Raw genomic sequence first — 23,917 nt, 5'->3', positions numbered from 1 at the left:
GGTTAATTTTTCGCAGTAGCCGTGAGGGGGCTGAACTGGGGAGCACCATCCTTAAACCAGGACAGCTTGTCCTGCCCGAGTTCCGGGGACAGGGCGGCAGGGACAGGCACAGACGCAGGGTCAGGGTCAGGGCTCCGCCTCACGGCGGGGCCGCGCCCGCCCGCCCCCAGCACCGCCCAGGCCCGCGGGTGTGGCGGCACCGCGCGGGGGCAGCCAGGGGAGCTGAAGGTGCGGGAGCCGTCCGGCCAGACCGGGGAAGGTGGAGGGCGAGACTCAGGGGGACCTCCAGCACCTTAGGGGACCCCCAGCACCTTAAGGGACCCCCTGCGCCTCAGGGGAACCTCCCGCACCTCAGGGAAACCTCCGGCGCCTCAGGGGTCCCTCAGCACCTCATGAGCTCCCGTGCCTCAGGAGAACCTCCCGCGCCTCAAGGGGTGCCTCCGCTCCTCACAGGGCTCCCCAGCGCCTCATGGGGACCTCAGATGCCCCAGGGGGACACTCGTCTGCGTCTGGGATTGCCCCCGTGCCTCAGAGGAAGCCCCCGCACCTCAGGCGTCCCTCAGTGCCTCAGGGGTCCCTCAGGGGTGCGCCTCAGGGGAGCCCCAGCGTCTGAGGGGCTCCCGCGCCTCGGGGAACAACCCCCTCCGGCAGCTCAGGGTGTCCCTCCACTCCTCACAGGGCTCCCCAGCACCTCACGGGACCCTCAAGGGTCCCTCAGTGCCTCAGGGACAGCCTGCACCTCAGCACGTGGCTCCCGCTCCTCAGGGGATCCACACAGGGCTCCCAGCACCTCAGAGGGACCCCAAGTGCCTCAGGGCACCTCTCTGCCACCTCTGCTTCTTGGTCTTCTCCTGATCTTCAGAGAGACCCTGGCACCTCGAGGGTGTCACCGACCTTCCACTCCTCAGTGTTTAAGGGTCCCTCAGTGTCTCAGGGGTCCCTCAGCACCTCAGGGGTCCCTCAGTGTCTGCAGGGTCTCCTGCACTTCAGCCCCACCACCTCTTCGCTCCCCCCGTGCCTCAGAGTGACCCTCAGCACCTCAGAGGTGCCTCAGCCCCCCTGTGCCTCAGGGACCCCCAGTGCCTCATGGTGGTGGCAGGTGCTGCCATGTGAGGGGCAGGACCTGGCCCCGTGTGGGGCCCAGCCACTCAAAAAAACCCCTGAGACACCCCCCAAAACAGACTTTGAACCCCATCTTTGGAACCACGGCTTTAGGGGCTGCAGTGCCTCACATTTCCAATATGAGGCATGAGGGGCAGGGCTGAGGGTGTGCAGGGCTGAGTGGGCAAAGTCTCGTGAGGTCAGGGGGTTTCCTGAGGATGAGGGTTGGTTTTTCCCATTTAATACTAATTTCTTGATATTTGGTGATAAAGTGGCTGCGGAGTGGTTGAGCACTGGAGTTCCAGGGCACCTTCTGTCCCCTCCAGCCCAGGTAAGACACTGATGCTGAAGTCTTGTACCTAAACAGCCAGGCCAGAGTGGATCATCTCAGTCTAGGTGATGTTTCCTCTGCATTAAATCAATATATAAGTGTGGTATGGTTTAGAAAACATGTTTTCTTATCTTTTTGTTTCACTTAAATCAGCTTTATTTAGCTAATAACCTCACGTCGTAATAACACCTTTGTCTGCCTTGATTGCATTCCAGTCCTGCTTGCAGTGCTTGGGTAAAAAAAAAGCTACTTTGCTAAAATATTTAACACATTAAAAATTTTGCAGGTGTGTATTTGTTTAAATATACTTTTATAGCCGTAATCTGTCCTCATTACTAAATGAAGCGCTAAATTTAGCATAAAAGCTGTCACCATGTTCCAATCAACATGTCTTAATGACTGCCAACAAATGGAAATGAGGCTTCCATGGAAAAAAAGCACAAAAGGTACAAGTGCAGAACAGGGTTGGATCAGCTGAGTTAATAAAATCCTGCTGCTGGCTGCATTAGGTCAGGATTTGAATCAACCCACCGTGTTTGTGCTGTTACTTTAATTGTTACTGGGAATATCGACTGGCTGTGGACTCTGGCGACCTGTTGGTGGTGTTTCATGTCATTAACATCCCCTGTTAGTAACAAGATGTGGAGATCTCCCAGCGAGTCATTTTTCAAGCCACTAAACGTGTGCCTTGTTAATTCCAGCTAATGGAAGTTTTTAATCAGGGGTCAGGTGGTGCTAAATCAAGCACCTCACCCAAGTGCAAAATGTGGAGTGTCCACATTATTGCCTGTATCAATCAGCTCCCCATTCCTGTAAAAAGAATATTTTCCTCTTCAATCCAGGCTTGTCTAACAGGCTTTCACTGAAACAATTTGGACTTCTCTCTGGCTGTTTTTTTTTTTTCCTTTTTTTTTCTCCTTTCAAGGTGTCCCAGAAGAATCATTCCTTTATTCCGGCCAACACTGATGTTAGTGAGTTTCCTGCTTACCCTTGCTGAAATATTACCTACTATTGGCAGACCTCCAGTTCTTTCACATTCCCCCTTCGCAGTTTTTAATGGTTGTAGGAATTAACATTTGTGGTTTGGAATATGAGAAGTGCATTTTGAAGTGACTGACACCAAGTGCAGTTGTGGCCCTGAATTTCAAACACTATCGATCGTTTGCCAGTGAACGGGGGGGAGTTTTCGTGCTCTGCAGACTCAGTGCCATGGAGTATCCTCGGCTTGCTTTGCTTTAGCTGTCCTGGCTGGCACTTAGCTTTCAGACCTGAATAACCTGAAGAATCTCAGTTTAAGAAATAGGAGAAGCAGCAATAACTGTTTTTTCCAGGTGTCTCGTATCTTCTTTATTTTTCAGGGTTTAGCTACAAGTGGAAGGCAGGTCTTTGAAATACAGGATGGCTACCCAGCAGCTAGTCAGGCAAAAGAAAAAATCCTCTAAGGTAAAACCCTTAAATTATGATGGTACTGACAACCTTAGCTCTCAGTTTGGGACCTGGCACGCCTGTGCCTGTGGAGGGAGGTAGGAACACTTTCTGCTGTCTGCACTGTTCTTAGCTGGATTATTTCCAATTCAGTGAGAAACAGCGTGGGGCTCTGCTGTGGTTTGACTCAATAAATGTAGGCTCATTAGGTGTGCACTGAGCTTTATTATCAGGAAGAACAGCAATAAACTAATAAAAGAACTTAATTTAGTGTAGTGTCCTCTGCATTGTTCATGTTGACATCACACAGTGTGCATTTACAGTAGCTCCAGGTGCAGCCATGTGCTGTTTACAGCTCGGAGTTAAAATCACTCTGAAACCTGGGGGTGTGCAGCACTGGCAGCTCGGGCTGCTGTCGGAGCTCCCAGACAGCTGTGGCAGCAGTTTTTGGTACAGCCATGAGTGCCACACCAGCCCTGGCACTTGGGTGACTCTGCAGTTACAGCCATACACTTTTTTTTAGGGGTGGTTGTCTGGTGAGTGCCAGTGTTGGTGGAGTGGAAGGGATGAGAATGTGATAAAGGGGAGGGCATGCCCAACCAGTGCAGGCTGCACCTGAATAATGATCTGTTGATCACTATCCTAAAAACATTTAATCCCACCCACCTTAGACACGATTCTTCCCTGTGCAGCTTAAAGACCAGAGAAATGTTAAAATGACATTTTTAAGTTACCCTCTTTCCACCTGCTGTGAGTTGTTTCTAAATATAGTGCCTGTTTTCACTACAGTGGTGCTATTTTGGCCTTGCCCTCCTGTTGCAGGAAGCAGTGCTGTTCCCTGATGCCACCACCACGGAGCAGCAGTCTCTGGTGCTGGTGAAGAGGCTCCTGGCCATCTCCGTGTCCTGTATCACCTACATGAGGGGGCTGTTCCCAGAGAGCTCCTACGGAACCCGCTACTTGGATGGTGACACTATTTGTGCTGAATTCTTATTTCTGCTCACTCTCTTTTAGCTGCAGTCTGCTTTATGTGCTGGCTCCTGGCTGCACAGGTCTGAGTTCAGTTTGTTAGGGAGTTGGCCACAGGCCTCCTCAAGTGTGAGTGGAGACAGCACTCCTGATAGGGAGCATGGAAGACAACCTACAACTCCTGGCTTTTCTGTCAATGTTTCTCTTGGTTTGTAGTCATTGCCAGCCCTATGAGTGAGTGACACAGGAGAGTGACTTAAAAATCAGAATTTAAAAGAAATTACTCTGATTATTGTGTTTTATTTTCCATTGGATTTTTGAGCCTTCAGGGTTCACACTGAAGTTCTGTTGTGAGATTGAAAGTGTGTTTTCCGTCTTGAATGCCTGGAAACACAGTAGAAGGAGCTGTGTGGAAAATCTTGACAGAAGTAGTTTACTCTGAGCGCAGTCATTTACCTCATACAGATGCTGGTGGAGTCTGAATGCAGAAGGGAAGGTGTTAGGGAATGGTGGGATAGGATGGAGCGGAGAAGAGGAGGGAGGAGAGGATGAAGCTGCTGGTGGTTTGAAATTGAGCTGTAACTTCAGCTCTTCTTCCGGGAGAGCCCTCAGAGCTGAGGAAAGCTCTGACATTTGCAAAGGCAGCAATGAGCCCACCTGGGACTCAGTGGAAACCCAGCATTTCCGCTCAGGAAGGACCTCCAGATAAAGCATTTTATCCAAAAAAGGGGGGAGGTGACTGGCTTAGTTTCAGTGTTTGCCCAAGAGCTGTGATAAGCACTGTAACTATGTGCTAAATCTGGTTTCACAGACCTGTGTCTAAAAATTCTCCGAGAAGATAAAAGCTGTCTGGGATCATTGCAGATAGTCAAGTGGTAAGTGAGTAACAGTGAAACCAAGACAAGATTGTGCTGAGCAGGGAGACATCTGCCCCTGCATTCTTCTTCTTCCTGAACTGGGACAACACGGTGCCCGGTAGCGCTGCCGGTGCCAGGGGAGCTCCCAGCGCTGCGGGGGGTGCTGGCCCTGCGTAAGCAGGACAGAATTAGCTGACCCAGATCATGTGAGTTCAAGGTCTGTGGAAGTGTTGGCTGCAGTGAGGTCATGGTCAGGCCCCAGAGCACACACAGCAGCAGAGGTGCAGAGAGAGGGTAAAGACAGTCATGAGATCAACCCTGTTGTTGTTTAGTCTTTTCTGGTTTCACTTTGATAGGGATTCTTGCACTTGTTTGTCATTATGTGCAGTGTTTTTTCTCCCTAAGTACCCCACAGCTTTTCTTCAGGATGTGTTCAGGAGTTGGCACGTTCCCAGCAAGCAGAAAAACTGACTTTGATGTGCTAAGGAGATACCTCACTGTTCATCCTTTGACTCCAAGAGCAAATATCTGGCTATTGCTATTTCAAATAATATTTACAGCTTTGAGAAAATCCATTGCTGTAAACTATGCATCAGATAACAAAGATTTACAAGACCAGACGTGTTCAGATTCAGCTGAGCTCTGTACAAGGCTGATGGGAAAAGAGCCATCAGAGCTCTGACTGGGGAGCTGGAGCAGAGCACTGAGCAGGGAGCCACTCAGAGCCAGCCTTGGGCCTCCAACCCTTGTCTTTGTCAGGATTCAAGTGGGCTCTGGGCTGACAGGATAATACCCCAGAAGTATAAACAATGCACAAATGCAGAAGGAAGGACAGTGCCTTCGGGGCTGACCTGGAAAGGACAGTACAAGCCCCAAATGTTGTTAGTTGTGTTGTCCTAATTCCAGAAAAAAATGCCCTTTAACCCGTATCTAATGAGCGTGTGTTTACAGATCAGGAGATAAATACTGCTGGTTAGCATTAACATGTTTTTTCCCTGGCAGGATTCAAGGTTGTTTTGATGCTTTGGAGAAGCAGTATGTAAGTTTTTCTTCACTTTTTTTTACTGGAGTTTCCTATTTCTTCAGAAAAAGTATGGACAAAACTATCTTTCCATTTCTGCTGCGTTTCTGTTACAATCCCTCATGCACACAACACACCCTTACGGCCTTGGGACAGGGGGGAGACCCTGCCCTGAGTGTGAGATTTGGGATTTTATGCCTTGAGCCCAAATATTGACCACTGTTGCTCTCTAGGCTCATCTGCCCGTGGTGTGGGGACTCATCTGCAGCCTGCAATGGATTTCCCTCAGCTCTGTGCTCTGCATTTGTGTTCCCTAATGTCTGATAGAAGCACTGCCAGCTGAGATCCTGATCTCCTGCCCTGTTTTCTTGAGAGAGGTTCTGTGCTTTTGCTTCCCTTCATCTCCTTTCCCCTTCTGCTCATCCTCCCTAACCCTCCTGGCTTTTTTCTTGGGCCCAGAATTTACTTCTTTTTTTGGGGAAAGTAATTCATCGAATGAGGTGCGTAACTGGTTCCAGGACAAAACCAGTAGCAAGAAATCATATTCCCTGCTGATTCTCACATAAAAACTGCCCTGCACAGGAAAAAGCACCAGCTGCTGTCATCTCTGTCAGCAGTGCTCATCAGCACAGCTCCTCCAGATCAGATGGAGTGCTGGTGGTTGTGGCACTGATGATCTGAAGGGCTCTCAGATGTCAGTACAACTGTCAGTGTGCACAGGATAATTCACAATGTTGTGAATCACAGTGCAGTGCTTGCTGACAGCTCTAGGAGGTCCTTTGCTATTTATGAGAGACATGAAGTAATTGTTGTTTGACAAGGATTAGGGAAAACCCGAGGTATTTAATGTGTATTTTAAGATTGTTTTCAAGGCAGTCCCATGTCCACTTCCTTGCTGTAGCATAAATACCTTTGGGGAGGTTTTGTAGAGGAGAGCAAATATTATTCTTCAGTGGGGATGGGTGCTCTTGGAACAGGGTTTTAAATCAGCAAGCCTTTGGGGATTTGTTTAAAAGGAGGCCCATGGGAGCAGGCTGAGCACGGAGCTGTTTTTTTGGGAAACTGCAAGTAAAGCCAGACGAACTGGCCACTAGGTGTTGCTGATGCCGTGCTGGGAAGAATCTGCAGAACGGGTTTTAACTCCTCGTTTGTTGCGTGTATCTGTTCCTTCACCCTGTGTAGGCAGTTAGCTTTGATAGGACTTGCTTTTCCTTGCCCACTGAGGTTACATTTTGATTCTGTGTTTTGTTTTGCCTTTCCCTCCTCAGCTGCACGTCGCTGTCCTTGCAGTAAGTAAATGAATACAAAGTGATTTTCTTTCCCCTCCCCTGCTTGACAGAGATACGGAGTCAAGGTTGTGTCAAACCATTTGTGCCTTTTTTAAGGAGAAGCCAGAATGTTTGTGATTTTTAATAGAGCTAGGACCTTTATCAAATGTGGTAAATGTGAAGTTCAAGGCTGCGTGGGGATGTTTTTCTCAGCATGTCACTCTCCTGACTGAGGCCTCACATGCATCCTTAGACTGTGAGAAGCACTTCCATGTGATTCCTATGATGGGAGCTCCTCTTCATTTCCCCCTGCAGAAGTGTCCTTATTAATCTGATCCCGGACAAACCACACACTGGTGGTTCCAAGGCAGCCATCAGCCCTGGCCCTCTGTAAAGCTCCAGGAGCTTTGCTCTGCATCTGCTCTGTGCATCATCTGAGCAGTTAAATCTCAGTCAGGAGTTCCCTGTGAGGGCTGGAATGGGAATCAACCTCATTCCTCCACAATTGCACGTGAGTGTCTTCTACCTGTCTTTGAAGTGGTAAGTGTTGCCTGCTGATAGAGGAGAGCTGTTTCTCAGCCATTCCTTTCTCTGATCCCACGCTAAAGATAGTCCAGTCCCTGCTGCAAACTGAAAATATCTTTGTTAGTCACTGGTTCAAGTTGTCCCGGGGAGAATGCCCTCACTGTGCTTTCTTGTAACAGATTTACACCAATCCCAAGGAACCGGAGGTAAGAAAGAGCCTTAATTAATCTTTGAGGCCACTGCAGCCATGGGTGAGTAGATCTGTATTCAGAGTGGAGTCGTGGCTGGAGTTCCACCCTGACAGAGCTGCTCGGTGACCCCGTTTCTGTCCCTGTGCCTTCACTCCAGAGTGCCAGCCCAGTGAGCTGGATTGGGATCAAACACCAGGCACCAGGCTGTGGGCCCACCAGGGCCTCAGGCAGGGGTGACAGCAGGCAACTAATGGCCTTGTTTGCACTTTTGGTTTAGTTTCCCAAAGAGAAAAAATGGGAAGTTCAAAATAATTCATTTACAAATCGCCTTTTTAATGGCCCCGGTGAAAAGAGCTGTGTTGTCGTGCAGAGAGGTGCAGGACAGAAGTCAGGAATCCCTTCAGACCTGAATGGATGTGTTGTGTAGTGCCTGTCCTTGTCCTTTTGGTGCTCCCTGTTGTGTTTCTGTTTTGTTAAATGTCTGGGGGATACAGACTGGGGCTGGGATCCTTAGTGAGGGTCTGATTCCATGCTGGAGATCAAAGAACAGCTGTAGCCTCTTTGCACCTGAACCCGGTTCCAGTTCTGCTGTGTGTCACCTCAGCATCTGGGGACAGGAGTTCAGTTGTGCCAAGGCTGGGATTTGTATGGAAGGCTCAGACTTAAGGGCACAGCTGAGCTCCTACTAATCAACCTCATTGTCTCCGGGAAAAGTGAATTATAGGCATGGAGTCGGTCTACAATAGATCCTTTCTCCTGGGGGGGAAGCTGTCCGTTCTTCCTAATTGTTTTATTCTTTAATCCTTTCAAATGGAAAATCATTTTGGTTTTTTACCTCCCTCAATAAAAAACTCTGAGACCGGTGAAATTCAGCAACTGTTTCCCATGCAATATTGTTTGAATTTCCTTGTGGGAAGAGTCCTCCAGACCTTTGTCTCCCTACAGAGCACTGGGCCAGGCTTCCTTAGGGCACTGATCACCCCTGCAGCTCCCAGTTTTCCTTACCAAGGGAGGGCTGGCTGGGCCTGGAGCCTCGCTAGAGACTGAGGCTGGGCAGTCAGGCCCACGGAGGAAGTGGAAGGAGGAAGCAGGAAGTTTGTAATTTTGTTGTGATCCTTTCAGTGCTAGGTGAGCTGTGGTTGTTTAGAAAATTTGCCCAAGCCCGTGCAAGCAATAACGGAGTTAAAGTTATCATCACGTCACTAAGTTAATGTGTGCTCTGGCAGAGAGTGTGAAAGGACTTTGCCAAACTCAGGACACATCTTTACACTTGTTGCTCAAAGTGACCCATTTTTGCTTTTCCCCTCTCCTGTTCCCTCTCTAGGTAGTGACTGAACTGTATCAGTTCAAATTCAAGTATAAAAAGAACGTGCCGCAGATGGACATCAGCAGGTAAAGGTGTGGGTTGCTTTCTCAGGGTCACACTGAAAAGTGGTTATGAAGCATTAAGAAGCTGCACTTTATGATTGCCCAGAGAAGCTGTAGTTGCTCCTGGATCCCTGGAAGTGTCCAAGACCAGGTTGGATGAACTTGGAGCAACCTGGGCTAGGGGAGGCTGACCCTGCCCATGGCAGAGGGTGGAAGGAGCTGAGGTTTAAGGTCCCTTTCAACCCAAACCATCCTGTGATTCTGTGGTTCGAGCATGTCCAAGCTGCTGAGCTGAGGATATTCACCTGCTGGGAGGATGAGTCAAAAATGAGGTTATGTAGCATCATGAGGCCCTCAAAGGGCACCCGAGCTGAGCTCAGTTGGTAGCAGTGGTGCCTCATTGGGGATGATGCAGAAACCAGCACAGTTCCTGAGCCTGCTGCTGTCTCAACTGATTCTTCCACTTTCACCTCACAGCCTCGTGCTTTCAAAAGGTTTGATCCCTTTCCCCAGGATCCTGCACCCAGGGTTTTTTCCCTTGGACATTTGCATACGTGTGTTCTGCTTGAGCAGCCCTGCGTGGGTGACCCGAGAGAACTTTCTCTTGCGATGCCTGAGTTGATGGTGCAAAACGCGTGGCAGGAAGCAGCAGCTTTTTGCCTCTTTTGGGCACTCTCTGTTAGATATTTAAAGCTGTGCTTAGTAGGCCATAATCCCGTGGAGTTTCAAATAAATACTATCAAAGGCCATTGGCTGCAACCAAAGCAAAAAAAAAAAAAAAAAAATTGACCTGTTTTGAGTTTGTTCTGCCGTTGCCATTGGTGAAATCTTTGGGCCTGGAAACCTGCCTGTACAGCAAGAGAGCTTTGCTGTCTTGTGTGCTCCTCAGGAAGCTCCTCCACAGCACTCCTGGAGTCTGCCTTTAGCTGCTCTCTCTCAAAACACATCCAAATAACTTCTGGCATAAGGCAAAATGATCTTCTGTTGGCAGAATCTGAATTATCTGAGTGTGGAGTGTCCTGCTGGCTGTGCCCTCTGTTTCTGCTGTGAAGCTGCTGTCCATTGTCCTCACTACTCTGAGGGGAAGAGGAGATTTGGCATTTGAAAGATAATAGATGGCCCTTGAATACTTTGGGGTTTTAATCAGCCTTCCTCATTAGTCCCCAGAGATAAGGACAGTTCCCAGATGGAGCTTGGCATCCCTTGGAGCCCATCGTGCTGGCCAGGCAATCTTGGGGTTATGTTTGTGTGTGCTCTGAGGCTCCAGAGCCCAGGGCACCGGATGCCTGGGCTCTGCTGTGTTTCCTCAGGGATTGGCAGTACCCTGGCAGTCTCCTGCATGTCCCTGCAGTCCTTGGTAATCCGATGTTCTGGCACAGACCAGGGAATTGTGTCATCTTTGCTGTCAGCTCCCCGGCTGATAACACTGCCTTTTACACCTGCAGTGGTTGCTGTCATGTGCGAACTTGGAGTTAGTGATTCCAGGAGAGATGTTTTGTGGGTTTGCATCATCACACCCGAGGGATAAGGAGAAATGTTCTCCTAAATGGGCTTTGCCTTATTTTAGATGGATTTTAGGGGAATTCTTTACCATAAATCCCAGTGCTTCCAAGGTTCAGTTCCTTCTGCTTTTTGACACACTCCTGCATCAAATTCACAATGTTATTCCCATGTTGAATCAGCCTTGACCTGTTAATTCCTATGGAAGTCTCATTTCTTTTTTTCTTACGATCTTTCCCCTTGCCATTTCTGATCTGCTAATCCCACAGCTCATAAAGGTGATGGATATTCCACCCAAGGCACTGCCAGCGTTTTCCCCTTGCTTGCTGCCCATTTCTGAACATACAGAATTTAATCTAAGACCACAGTGCACATCTGATACCACAGAGTTTTGCTGTTGGCAGCTTGGAGTCTGCCAAACCATCCCCTGCATCTGTCAGCAGTTTGAGTGGAGGATCTTAGAGGCCTTTTCCAACCTCAATGATCCCATGATTCCATACTCTGGGAAGTCAAGCCATTAAGTTTTCATGACGAGCCAAGGAGCTTCAGCTGGAAGGGGGAATCTGTCCCAATGAAGCTGTTCTTTGCTGTGGTTCAGTCACATTCAGCCCTGGGATCCTCTGCTCTCCTCCTTTGGAGCAGTTTGGGGTGATTGCCTTCGGGACCATCCACATGGGACCACCCACCTGTGTCAGGGGTCTTTCCCAAAGACGTAATGAAGGAACCACACATTTTTATGGCCCCCTCTCACTGAAAGTTAGGGAAGTTCAGGTCCCTTAGTCACACAGTGATTCATCTGGGCCGTGTAAAGCTGTTCATCTCATCTACCTCTGCAGTCAAGAGAAACAAACTCCTCCGGAGCGCGATTCATCCCACTCGTGTCACCCGTGGGTCTCAGTCTAGACTGCTTGCTTAGCCCAGGCAGCTGACATTTGGATGGGGAAAGGAGGGGAGAGGAATGCCCCTTCGTCACTGCTGAAAAATGTGCTTCTGAGCTCATTTCTCTTGCATGGAATTGGGGGAGAGCATGCGAGTCGCCTCTCTTCAAACTGCAGAATGGGCTTGAAAATAGTCGCTGTGATGAATCGGCTTTAGATGGGATTCTCGGCTCATTCCTCTCATTCCTGACATTGCTTAGGTGAAAGGCACTTGTTTTATGGGCCTTTGATCCAATTTAATCATGTTCAAACAAGTGACTCATGGCATTTGTATAATGGGGTCTGTTGCCCCAGCTCCAAAGTCTGTTCAAATGTAAATGCCAAGCCTTTGAGTCCAGAGCGGGTGTTCTGAGGATGCCACCCCATCCCTGGAGCCTGTTTCACTTCCCTGTTTATCTGGAAATGACATAAAGACATTGTAGCTTTGTCACTGGTGGTTTCAGACCACTCAGTGGGTGCTCTGTATGTGTAATCAGATCGTGAATATTCATGACTGAGGATAACAAATCTGTTATTCTTCTTCTGGTTGTAGCAACCACAGGGAGTTTGTGACTGGGCTGTGCAGCGAGGACATCAAACAGGCCAGCAGGCTCCTGCTCCGTAAGCTCTACCTGCTCATGCAGAACCTGGGGCCACTGCCCAATGACATCACCCTCACCATGAAACTCCTCTACTACAACGATGGTAGGTGGGGGAAAATTCCCCTCCCATCAGTTCCTGTAAGAAACCAACCCTGTAAAGCAATTGAAGCATCAAAAGTTGAGATGGGAGCTGTTGGCTGAGAACAGTGAGAAATGGTGTAACACAGTAAATCTTTCTGAGGCACAGGGATGGCAGATGCTTTTTAGGAAAGGTGTCCATGGGAGAAGTATGGCCATGCAGTGTGAAAGGAAGACATCCTTCTTCCCTGGGGTTTTGCTGGGGGAGGTTGTTTTCTTAAGGACCAGGTGTTGTCATGTTCTGCTCAAGAAACTGAGCACTTTAATGATACCTCAACATCCTAAAATCATTCTTTCTCTGAGCTCCCCGATAACATTTGCTCAGCTCATTTTCCCCTTTGCATTCTCTCCCTTCCTCCTGAAAAAAAAAAAAAAAACCCCAGAATATTTTTAGTAGTTGATGTTACTCGAGGCTGGTTTACACTTGTTCATTCTGAATCAGATTTAGGAGAGCTGGAACTCAGTTTCTCTGACCCCAGTGGGTTCCCTCTCCCTGTGCAGTCACTCCCAAAGATTACCAGCCCCCTGGCTTTAAGGAAGATGCCAGCCCTGGTGACCTGTTGTTTGGGGGAGATCCTGTCAGCCTGAAACTGGGGTCAGTCTCCACCGACTTCCACCTCATGAAAGTGAGAGTGACAACTGAGAAGAAGAGAATGAGGAAGGCTCACAGCAAGCTGATCCAGAAGAGAGGCCCTACTGAGATCTCCCACCAAGGGTTAGACTGCGAGGAGGAGGAAGAGGAGGGGAGCACCAAGGTATGGAAATAGCTCTGTTCGGTTCCCACTGCAGGAACAGAGTTTATTTAGCAAAACCCTCCTTGAAAGAAACATTTTGGGGTTTATGGATTTACCACCTGGCCGTATTTTTTAGATTATGTTATTAAGACAACACATCATTTGCTTTACAGAATCACCCTCTCCCTGTCAGAGTAGATTCAAGTGAGCAGGAAGGGAACAAAAATGACACCCACTCAGGTAGGAAAATGGAAGCATCTTCTTTTTGCCTTCAAGATGCAGGTAAATGTCCAGTTTTGAAACTCAGGGAGCTTCTGCTCCTGACTGTATCCCAACATAATATTTAGGTTTTCTCACTCACGCTGAAATGGATAAACTGAGTTTGTTTGCATTTTGTGTCAGATCAGCCTGAGCTGTACTGAAGGTCTTGTATATCCTTGGTTTGTTAACAGAAACATTTAATTTTGTATCAGTATCTTTCCACCTCTTTATCTCAGCAGTTTCTTTCAGATATGCAGGAAATGCCCAGATGATCAAAACTGTGTTACATTATCTCCATGTTCACCAGAGCTCTTTAGCTGTTACAGTTTGATTTTTTGCTAATAACTTCCACACATGAAAATACACGAAAGAAAAGCCCCTTCTCTCTCCCTTCGAGTATCCCAGCCTCTGCTCTACCACGCTGTGTTTGACCTTTGAGGCTGTGGGATATAGCCTGTGGAACAATACCATCTAGTGACAGAATGGTAAATAGCATTCCTGGGATCGCCGGATAAAGCAGCTCCTCTGCCTGTGGAGTCACCTCTGCAGGTCTTTCTCCTGCAGGTTCTCCAACGACTCATAACAACTCATCCTGCCACCTTTCTCACTCTGGGGGTATTAACAGGATCATCCTGCTCTAACAGTTGCCTCTTCTCATGAAGCTGGGGCACTTTGGAGGCTCCCTCAAATTTTATTGAAACTGTCTTAAAGGTTAATAATTAGTACCCAAGGGAGATCTCCCCTCCTTTCCCCCACCCCTCACACTTAGAGCACATGCAAACATAAGCTTTGTTTTCTTAGAAACCAGGTTAAAGTGCAGTTTAAGTGATAGAGTTGCTGCAAGCTGATGTTCAGATGTTCAGATGACACCGAATTCTGACACCTCTCTGGGAATAAACCGCCAGCGATGGCAGTTCCTGGGAGCAAAAGTTACACAATTTCATGGGACTTTTCCCCAGTGGTTTAGTCAGGCTTCTGGATTTTTTTTGTTTTGGTTTGGTTTGGTTTTTTTGGTTTTCTTTTTTTAGTTAAACTCTTTGAAGCTGATTTTGCTTTGCTGTTTGGATTGCAGGTAGGAAGAAGAAGGCAGGAATAAAGGAGACAGGCAGGATGGCTTGCTCGAGGGCATCCCAGCAGGTGAGGAAACTTTAGTGGTTCCAAGGTGGAATTCAGTGCCAGGGATCATTGTGTCATCAAGGATGGTACAAGATTCACCAACATTAGTGGATTTATTGTGCAGGATCACAAAACATGGAGGCAACAGAGTATTGGACCAGAGGGATATGAGCATGAACTGGGAAGAAGCTTTCCATGATCAGCTTATTTCACACATCCAGGAGCAGAAGTGGGTTCTGTTCCCTGGAGTTGGCACCAACTACAACACAGACTAAACCTGTCACCGTCCCAGCCACGCTGCTCTACCTGTGTGGGGGTTTGGGTGAAGGGTCTGAAATCACCACCCTGTTTTAGGTTTGTCTGTTGCCCTACATGGTCTTCACGTCTCCTCTCGTGCTTCCAGACTGTCTCTACCTGTGAGTCACAGGTACTTACTGAATCCTATCCCTTTTTGGCTGCCTCTCTGGGATAGGAAGAATTATCCCCTGGGGGTACTGATCTCTCTTTTGGTGGTTGTTGGGGCAACCCAAAGAAGTGGGGTAGACCAGACATGTCATCTTAGACAAGTGCTGTGAAGTTAATCCCATCCTGAGGGCTGCCCAGGCCAAACCCTGAGTCACGGTCAGAGCCCCAGTTCATGGGCATGTGCAGAGGTTTTCTCACTGACAGGGCAAATCTCTGAATACCACCAGCCTTGCCACTTGATCCTTCTCCCATTCAAATTAGTTGAGAATCATGTGAGCTTGAATGGTCAGAAACTGCATCTTTACAGGGTAAGTTAACGAGAGTAGGAAATTGCTACTAAAATTTTCCCCGCCTCTGTTGAAAAGAATCCCGGGGTGTCTAACCCAGACAGCAACTGCAGACTGCACTCACCGTGTCATTCTAAAGGCATCTGCGAGGTATTTGCCTTGACTCTGGATCTTAGAAATGAACTTCTGTGCCTAGGCTGGTATTTTTCAAACTTTAACCACATTTTTTTTTCGTGTCACATCCTCCGGTTTCCTTCTCATCATTGTTTATTCTGTCGTCTGTGTGAAAACAGGAGCCTTTTTTGTTTGTAGCTCATGGTCGTCCCACTGATTCATGCTCTGACCTTCTTTTGGGGCTGTCACGATGGTAAGCAGAGCACCAGACACTTCTCTCTCTCACTCTCAGCGTGTGAATTTCATTAAAATTCGGTAGCAGGAGTGAGAGTGTCTGAAGGTGGTGGAAACAGCATTAGTTGCTGAAAAATGGAAGGATCACTTTATCCATCATATGCTTCCAAAGACTTAAAAAAAAAAAAAAAAAATCCCAAACCCTCTGCCTGGTAGATTCTGCGTGGGAGAGGGTTTTCTTAATGTATTCTTTGATACTATTTTTAAAACCTCATTACTCTGAAGCTGGCTAATATTTCACTGGCTTTAGGGAAAAACAAAGTCAAGGCAGGAGTTAGAATCATCACTGTAAAACCTATGCTAATAAAAATTTGACACTCTTTTCCATATGAGAGGGACTTTCCCTTCTTTTCTGAAGGAAGTGGTTAAAACAAATGACCATTGTGTATTCCACTTGAATCAGGAAGCCAAGCTGATGAGTGAAGTTTGTCTTAAAAAATGAGGAGAAGCTTGGGTGGATGGGAAGTCTGAGTTAGGTGTTATCTGACAGGGTCAAGTACAGGTATGATGGGTTGGAACAGACCTTTGGGCTGCCAGTGTGAACACCTTGTTGCTATCCAGACGCTGTTTGCCAGCTGTTGGGTTGGGGTGTGAATGCCAGAATTTTCTGAACTCACCAGAACAATTTGGAGTGTCCCAGAAATAGCTGTCTGCTCAAGGATTTGGCATTCGAGAAGTTCTGAGTTCGAAACCGTTACCCACAGTCACAAGTTGCCTCTGGAAATGTGGGCGAGCACATTTCTGCCCTTCATCTGGAGTGAATCCTTCTGATTCCTTGGTTACCAAAAATAAAAACTGTGCTGTTGGAATCGAGTTTATTGGTCACTATCTTCCTGACCTATAGCTCTTCGGGAAAACCAGGAATGAAAGTATTAAAGGCTTATTTTTATCTAATCGGCATGGGAGAGGCGGAGGATGCGGATCTGCCAAAGGAGGAGCAGCTCTTCCTGCCCAGGGAGAGCTGGAACTGCGCTTTGGGAATGGCCACGGAGAGTCTCTGACAGGGCTTTGCAGATTGGGGAAAAATTTCCATGTACTCCACTGGCTTGTTATCTGCAATTTCATGATTGATGATCCTGGGGATCCAATGAGAGATTGCCCTTTTCCAGCAGAGCATCTCTGTGCTTAATCATCCGGAGTTAGACACCAGCATGTAAATTAGCCCACCTCTGCTGGCTTCAGGAGTGATTGCATCAGCCAAGGGTTTGTCCCTCCGTGTTATGTTTGTGCATCTTCCTATTTTTCACTGGAATTCTGGGAGTTGGGAAGAGTTGGGGAAAACAGGGAATTACTGCCCATTGGTTTAACTTGCAGAAATCTGCTGCTGAGAGTGAGGTCCTGCACTGACTTGGAATAACTTCTTGAGTTCTTCAGCAAGCTCCTTTATCTTCTTGTGAATCCTTTAATGTTCTCCTCCTGAAAATTGGTTTTGGTCAGCTTTGTCTTCATGTAAGCAAACATGCTGCAGTGGAATGAGTTTGGAAGGAAACAGAACTAGAAGATGAGTAAAATCTGACCATGTGAACGCCTCTGCAGGCTTTTATCTCCCATCAGGAAGCTGTGGGCTGAAGTTCTGGGGTGGTCCTTGGAGCACAGCGAGGCAGCCGTGCAGAGAGCCTTGGATCGCCCCGCGCCGGGGCTGGGAATGGTGTGGCTGGATCAGCGCAGCACAAGGCAGCTCTGCCTCCCAAGTTTCTGGCTTCATCAGCTACCACCAGACACTGCTCCTGCTGCTACACTGGCCGTGCTTGTAGACTGCTGTGGGACACGAGGAACGTGCTGACACTTGGCACTGTGTGGACAGAGCAGTTGGGATCAGTGCTCGGGGGTGTGCTCGGGAATTCTCTGCCTGCTGGAGCCCTGCTCCTGCCATGTGGATCAGCTCTGCTAACGGGAGCTGTCTGCACTGGGATGTCTGGGGAGGCATTCATACCTAAGGGTTGTAAATCAGTGCTGCTTTAGCCCTCAGAGGACAGTCTGTCTGGCCTCCAGCTGCTGCTCCTTGGCTACCTGGCCATGGCCCCTTTCTCCAAGGGACTGTGGCAGTGATGGAAACCAGCATGGAAGCAGAGTTTCATGGATGACACAGTAATACCTGCTGTGTTTGCCAGGGATCAGTATCTTGTTGGTGCCCAGGGCTGTGGTTACCCTGATGGAGACCTGAAAGCCCCTTCCAGTGCCTAGAGGGGCTCCAGGAGAGCTGGAGAGGGATTTGGGACAAGGGATGGAGAGACAGGACAAGGGAAAATGGCTTCCCACTGCCAGAGGGCAGGGTTGGATGGGAGACTGGGAGAAATCCTTCCTCGTGAGGGTGGGCAGGCCCTGGCACAGGTTGCCCAGAGCAGCTGTGGCTGCCCCTGGATCCCTGGAAGTGTCCAAGGCCAGGTTGGATGGTGTTGGAGCAGCCTGCTCAGTGGAAGGTGTCCCTGCCCATGGCAGGGAGGGTGGAAGGAGATGATCTTTAAGGTCCCTTCCCACCCAACCCATTCCATGATTCCCATGCCTTGCTGAGCTACTGTGTCCTCCACAGCTTCTGGCTGGAAGTGAAGGTCAGCACAAGTGGGTTCAATTGCAAATAACAGCTCGGAGACCAAGACCTTTGTTGTCTGATTTTTCCCAGGCAAAGCACGTCCAAAAGTGCCATGACAGGAGGCAGTCGAAGGGTGAGACCTGCCATGTGCACAGCAATAGCAAAGCATTTTTCTGTGGCAATGTCATTATCTTGAACTTTTGCAGAAAAGAAAAAAAAAAAAAAAGAAGCAAGGTTTATCTCTAACTGTCCATCAAGAGCTGTATCTGATGAGAAGTTCCCAGAACATTTTCTCCTCCAAACCAGCTGAAGCTACACAGACCCAAGCAGTGAAGAGAGAAAGATTCAGAGATGAGCTTGCCTCTCCTTCCTGTGAGCTCAGGCCATTCTGGGAGGAGTGAGACAGGGAGGTCAGGAAATTCCTGGCTTCTCTCAGTTCACGTCAGATCCTCAGCTGTATCTTGGGGCCATTCATCCCTTCCATGAGTTATCCCTGTCTAGTGGGCAGGAAACAGTTTCCTGGTGATCTCGGAGTGCAGAGGTGAGGCCCATCAGCCCGCAGATCCGGGGAGATTTAACCCTTGTGCCCTGAGATTCCCTGACAGCTCCCCTGGGGACATCCCTGGGAAGACGTGACGCTTCCATGCTGGCTGCCATTCCATATATTCATGCTAGCAACCAGACCCTCTGGAGAAATCCACATAAATTAGGGTTGGGCAGATCTAATATCCCAGGAGGGACTGTTGGGTAGCAGCCTAGTAGGCAAAAGGAGTGCCCATTGCCTTTTCTCCTCCTCAGTGGAGAATTCCAACGCTGGAATCCTATGTGGTTTGGGAAGTGGATTGGACTGTGATCCAGCAAACTGGATGTCCATCATGGAAGAGTACAGTGTGATTGAGTGCCCTGGAATAGATCAGTAGGAGAGATAGTGATAATTTAGTCTTTCAGCAGGTATTTTTTAAACTTTTCTTTTATATACTCTGGAAAAATCCGTTCATTTGTTCTTTAGAAGCTACAAGACACACGACGTGCAGAGGAGCTGTGAGACAAAGAGATGGAGCCCAGTGCTAGGCCCACAGAGCCCCCTCCACAGAGCCAGCGGGGTCGGGAGGGGAACCAGAGATTGGAGTGTCCAACCAACCTGCCCAAAGCACGGGAGGGGAACGGGGCTCTCAGGGCCTTGTCCACTCCAGGGATGGAGGCCCCACAACCTCCCTGGACAACTTGTGCCAGTCTTTGTTTGCCCTCATGGTAAAAAAAAATAACAAGTATGTTCTTATGTTTAAATGGAATTCCTTGTATTTCCCTGGAAGTGTCCAAGGCCAGGTTGGACGGGGCTTGGAACAACCTGGGCTAGTGGAAGGTGTCCCTGCCCATGGCAGGGGGTGGGACTGGATGAGCTTTTAAGATCCCTTCCAACCCAGACTAGTCTGTGATTCCATGATTCTGTGAGTCAGTTTGTATCCATCTCCTGTCATCCTTTCACTGACACTGTGATGTATCCTGTGAACTTTGCTTTTCCCTGTGTTTGGGGATCACGGAGCTGTCAGTGAGCAGGTAGGAGTTACTGCCCCCACCATCCCATGCCTCAGGTCTCAGGGGACCAATTTAAACAGTCACTGGCTTGATTTCTGGAAGTGGCAGGAGTTTGCTGTGCTGTTGAGTCAGCGGTAGCTGCAGTTGCAATCACAGGATGCCTCAGGCACTGGGTCACTCTCATTCTGATGAGAGTCTCCTGCACAGACTGTGTGCTGCCCTCATACCTGAGGGTCACTCTGCCTTTTCTCAGCACTTAAATCTTGTATCTCAGTCCTTATTCTTCCAGCTTGCTCGATGGAACTGCACTTCTTTTGACATCAATGTGCTTCTGAATTTGTCGGGAGAGTTACAAGGTACCAAACAAAACCCTCCGTGTCCTGGACAAAGGGAACATTTCTGAGGGCAGAAAATTTGCCAAGTGCCAAACCTCAGCATGGGGGCAGGCCAGGGACAAAGAGGGACACAGCCCAGTGCTCTTGGGCAATTTTAGCTGCTCTGCACAAGGATGCCCTGGGAAGCAAAAACCACGTCAGGAGAGCTGTAAATTCGCCTCGATTTATGCTGGGAATTTTCGGCTGGAATACTTGGGGACGCTGGGGATTGCAAATTGCAGAGCACGAAACCGGGTCCTGATTGTGTCTATCTAAGAATAGCAGTGTGGCTGTGGTCTGCTCATGCTGTTTGGTCCACCAGTCTGCCTTGGGAAGGCTTTAATCTAAGCCTAATCTATTTTTAGCCCGATATCTCCTCCAGACAACGCGCAGCTGTCCCGAGCTCTCTGCCAGAAATTAGTAACACTTGTATGATTCACAAGTGAGCTGCAATTCTACAGAAAAATCCCTGCTGCAAAGTGTTACTTTTTTACACGTACTTCAGCGCTGCAACACAGGAGAGTCAGAGCCACTGTGTGTTCGTGGTGTGACCCAGACCCTGAACTCCTCCTGGGACTCGGAGTGGGGAGGTCATGGATCTGTTCCTTCCTTTGCTACTTGATCTGGACCTGTCCCACCTGTCAGCGTGGTGCCTGTGCAGGGCAAGAGCCTGCACCTTGTCCTGCCTGCTTTCACAGCAGCTGGCTCATCCCTGGAGCAGTGCTCGGGTAAGAGGAAAAGCAGCCTTCCCGCAGCGCAGGCTCTGCCATCAGTTATTCGACTCAAGCATCCCAGTGCATGGGAAAAATTAGAATTAATGAACTTCTGGAGCCTTTGATTGTGTGTTTAGTCAATGGGAGGGATTTCCTGCTTCTCACCACACCGTTGAAGAGGTTTACTTTCTGGTTCAAGTCAAATAAACATGCACAGAATCTGACTTAATCCCATTTAGAGCGCTGTTTCTGACTGAGGAGCTGGAGTGTTTGGTTAAGGATGGGAGCTGGAGTTGGACTTGGGGTCTGTTCCTGGCTCCGAGTTCCTCCATGAACTTGTAGCTGGGCAGGGACAGGCCAGGGCATGTTGTGTTTGGTGAAATACCTCTCCCTGTTGACATCTGATTCGCTCAGTAGATGAACAGTGCTTGTCTAGAGCCCTCGATGGCTTCCATGGATGTTTTCACTCCTCCTCACAGGTTCCTGTGAGGTGCCTGTGGTCAGGGGCAGGAAAGCTGGGGAGAGTTGGAGTGTGAGCAGCTGCTCGTGGCCTCAGGAGTATCCCATCCTTGCAGAACATTCAGGAGGAAGAGCAGAGGGGTGAGATCTTCATGGAGGAGCTGTCTGGGCTGGGGAAGATCCGTTCCTCCATAGAGGAAATAAAAGCACCAGCTCTGGCTAATGCTGTTTAGGCTAAAATAGAAGGAAAGCTGCCTCATCCAGGTGTTTGGGGCTGGGAGACTGGGAATCACCACACTGCTTTGTTGTGTGGCCAGCAGGACAGGGGCAAACCCTGCAGCTGTGCCAGCACTGCAGAGGCTTTGGATTTCCTCCTCTGGGCCCTTTCCTTCAAAAAAAAGGAAGCAGCCAGGTTAAAACCATGCCAGGGAGGGGAAATTAAATAGCTGCTTAAAAATGCCCTTTGGAGCAGCTGGATATCAGGTTGGAGCTGCAGCACAGACCCACTCATCACCCTGTCCCTGGGCAGCGTTGGGAGCTCTGTCAGCCTGAGCGTGCAGGATGAGGGAGAACCTGCCCAGCCCACTTGGCACATCCTTGTTTTCTGTGTTTTTAGGGAAAGGAAACTGCACTTTTCGCATTAAGCAATATTGTGTTGCTCATCGTGAAGAGGAGGGAAGAGGGGAAGAAAAACAATTTGAAACAGGCTGGAGAGGTGAAGGGGGGTTGCTTCAAAGTCCCTAATCAGAGCTGTTTCACACATTAGAGAGCCCATTGCTATGCAGAGATTGCCGAAGCCTCAGCCCAAGGTCAGGGGGAGAGCAAGCCCTGGTGACGTGAGCGGGGAATTCTATAATGACCACAGCTTGTAATCTGGAGACCTTGTGCTCATCCCCACGATTCATCCTGGAACAGCCTTCCTTAACTCCTTGTGCTTGCCCTGCTTCAGTTTCAGGATTCCTCCTGTTTTGCAGGGACACCGGAGGGAGGTACTCCTGCTCTGGAGCAGGAATTTGGTCAGCACTCCTTCCCCTCTCTGTTCACCTCGCTGTCATCCAAGTGAACTTTGTTTTGGAGGCAAAGCTGTGTGCTGTGGTGTGTCCCTTCAGCTCAGCTCCAGTGGGAGAGGTCGCATTGCCAGACTGTGCTTCGTCCCTTCTGGGTGGGCAACAACACACGTTGCTCTCAGCAGCTCCGGATTATTATTGTAAAAATGCAAATATGTGACATGATAAGGAGGATAAGTGAGTTTGTCCCCTGGCACAGCCAACACTTCAGCTGTCGTCCTGGCTGTCCATCTCCCTGTGGTCTGTCTGAAGTGCCTGTTCCATTGACTCATTTATATTCTCACATAGACTTATCTGTGGTTTTTAACCTCTTGGTCTGTAGGCTCAGAAGATTGTTGGGGGAGGTTTGTGTCTTTCTAGAGGGAAGTTAAGCCTTCTGGGAAAAAGCTTGCTTGGCTTAGTTATTTTTCACAGGCTCACAGGTAGTTTGAAAGGCTGAGATCGACCAGCTCGTGCTGAATTCCCTGAGGTACAAACAGAGGGACTGAGTGTCTCCTCCTTACAGGCCTGTGACCACAAATTTGACCCGAGTGCCCCCTTCTTTTCCACATATTCTGATTCCCTGAGGTTGGTGGGAAAGCCTATCAGCTATAATATTCCTCAAAGACCTCCTTGCTGCTGCTATTTTCTGTTGGCAGTGAGAAGATGGGTGCTGTTCATGTCCCACCAAACCCATTCCCTGTGCCTGAAGCTGAACCTGTTGCTTGCACAACTCTCACAGTCCCACCAGTTCCATCCAGTCCTCCAGTTTTGATTCCTTGCCTAATTGCTTTTCTGGAGAACAGGATCACACAGGGCCAAGCCAAGAGGATCCAGGCACACACATGGCAGTTTTGGAAGCTGTACTTTTTGGCTCATGTGGCAGGAGCCTGCTCTGTGAGAGTGATCCCTGTTTCTGATGGTTCTTGCAGATAAACCTTCTGAACCTTGCCTTTAGCCAGGAAGAGGTAACAGGACCCGAGAAGAAAAGGAAGGTCAGTGAACCAGAGACGCTGCCTCTGAACAGCAGGAAATTATGTTCATTCTGACACAGAATCCATTTTGGAAGGTGTGAGTTTGCACTGTCATCTGACTGGTACAGACCTTTCCTTCTCCCAGTGTTTAACCCTTCCACAGCCCCTGTGTATTTGTGAATGTTGTCTCGTGAAAACTCTGGATTGCAGAGAGACAACAAGCCCCATAATTGTCATGACCTTGTCAACCACCAGCCCTTGTTTGATGTTCTAAAGCTGAGGATTTATAATTCCATGCTAGTGGTGTCTGTGTGCTTCTTTCTGCCTCCTTCCCTCACACCTCCCACCCTTCACTGGCTAAATTCCCTGCTCTGGGGCAGGAGCGTCTTGTGCCACTCTGTCCCCCATGTTTAATGGCACTATTTCAAGATGAACTCTGAGGTGTCAGTGCCAGAGAGCACCAAGTCTCATGATCCACTAAGATTGTGCATAACTCCATCCTATCTTCTGTTTCCGGAGCATAGATTTTTATTTCAAAGAAGGGGTGTTATCTATATTGAGTAAAGAGATAAACTAATCTATACACGTTTTCTGCTGGTGCTGGATGGTTTTTCTCTGACTCTGCAAGTAGTGTTGCCATGGTTGGATTATCAGCTCATTTCTGAACCAGCAACCCACCATGTCCGAGGGGCTCAGGCAGCTGTGTGACATTAATTGTGGTGCAATACACCCCCTTTAAAACCAGCTTCATAAAGGTCCTTTGTGGCTGCAAATACAGGTAAGGAGAACAACACCTGACAG

The 23,917-nt window shown here is 48.7% G+C and overlaps 1 protein-coding gene across 1 annotated transcript; it reads left to right on the top strand.

Annotated features, from left to right (window-relative positions):
- Positions 1-1,394: 1,394 nt before the first annotated feature.
- On the top strand, positions 1,395-23,653 carry HORMAD2 (HORMA domain containing 2). Its single transcript, XM_050318319.1, has 13 exons — positions 1,395-1,432; positions 2,791-2,875; positions 3,680-3,824; positions 4,638-4,701; positions 5,686-5,722; positions 6,973-6,993; positions 7,677-7,703; positions 9,013-9,080; positions 12,027-12,178; positions 12,715-12,968; positions 13,121-13,229; positions 14,281-14,345; positions 23,075-23,653. Exons 2-13 carry the CDS (start codon positions 2,831-2,833, stop codon positions 23,189-23,191), a joined length of 1,104 nt encoding a protein of 367 aa, XP_050174276.1. The 5' UTR covers positions 1,395-1,432; positions 2,791-2,830; the 3' UTR covers positions 23,192-23,653.
- Positions 23,654-23,917: the final 264 nt, after the last annotated feature.

Source organism: Myiozetetes cayanensis, unplaced genomic scaffold (assembly GCF_022539395.1).
Source record: "Myiozetetes cayanensis isolate MyiCay16 unplaced genomic scaffold, myiCay2020 scf21, whole genome shotgun sequence".
Taxonomy (NCBI): domain Eukaryota; kingdom Metazoa; phylum Chordata; class Aves; order Passeriformes; family Tyrannidae; genus Myiozetetes; species Myiozetetes cayanensis.
The sequence above is the reverse complement of the archived record's forward strand: the minus strand, read 5'-3'. Positions and strand labels throughout refer to the sequence as shown.

What these genes read in the sequence shown, in the direction of transcription:
- HORMAD2 (XM_050318319.1), top strand. Translation starts at nt 2,831, where the DNA reads ATGGCTACCCAGCAGCTAGTCAGGCAAAAGAAAAAATCCTCTAAG. An exon ending in ATGCTTTGGAGAAGCAGTAT is followed by an intron (nt 5,723 to 6,972) that starts GTAAGTTTTTCT and finishes TTCCCTCCTCAG; the next exon opens with CTGCACGTCGCTGTCCTTGC. An exon ending in CCGCAGATGGACATCAGCAG is followed by an intron (nt 9,081 to 12,026) that starts GTAAAGGTGTGG and finishes TTCTGGTTGTAG; the next exon opens with CAACCACAGGGAGTTTGTGA.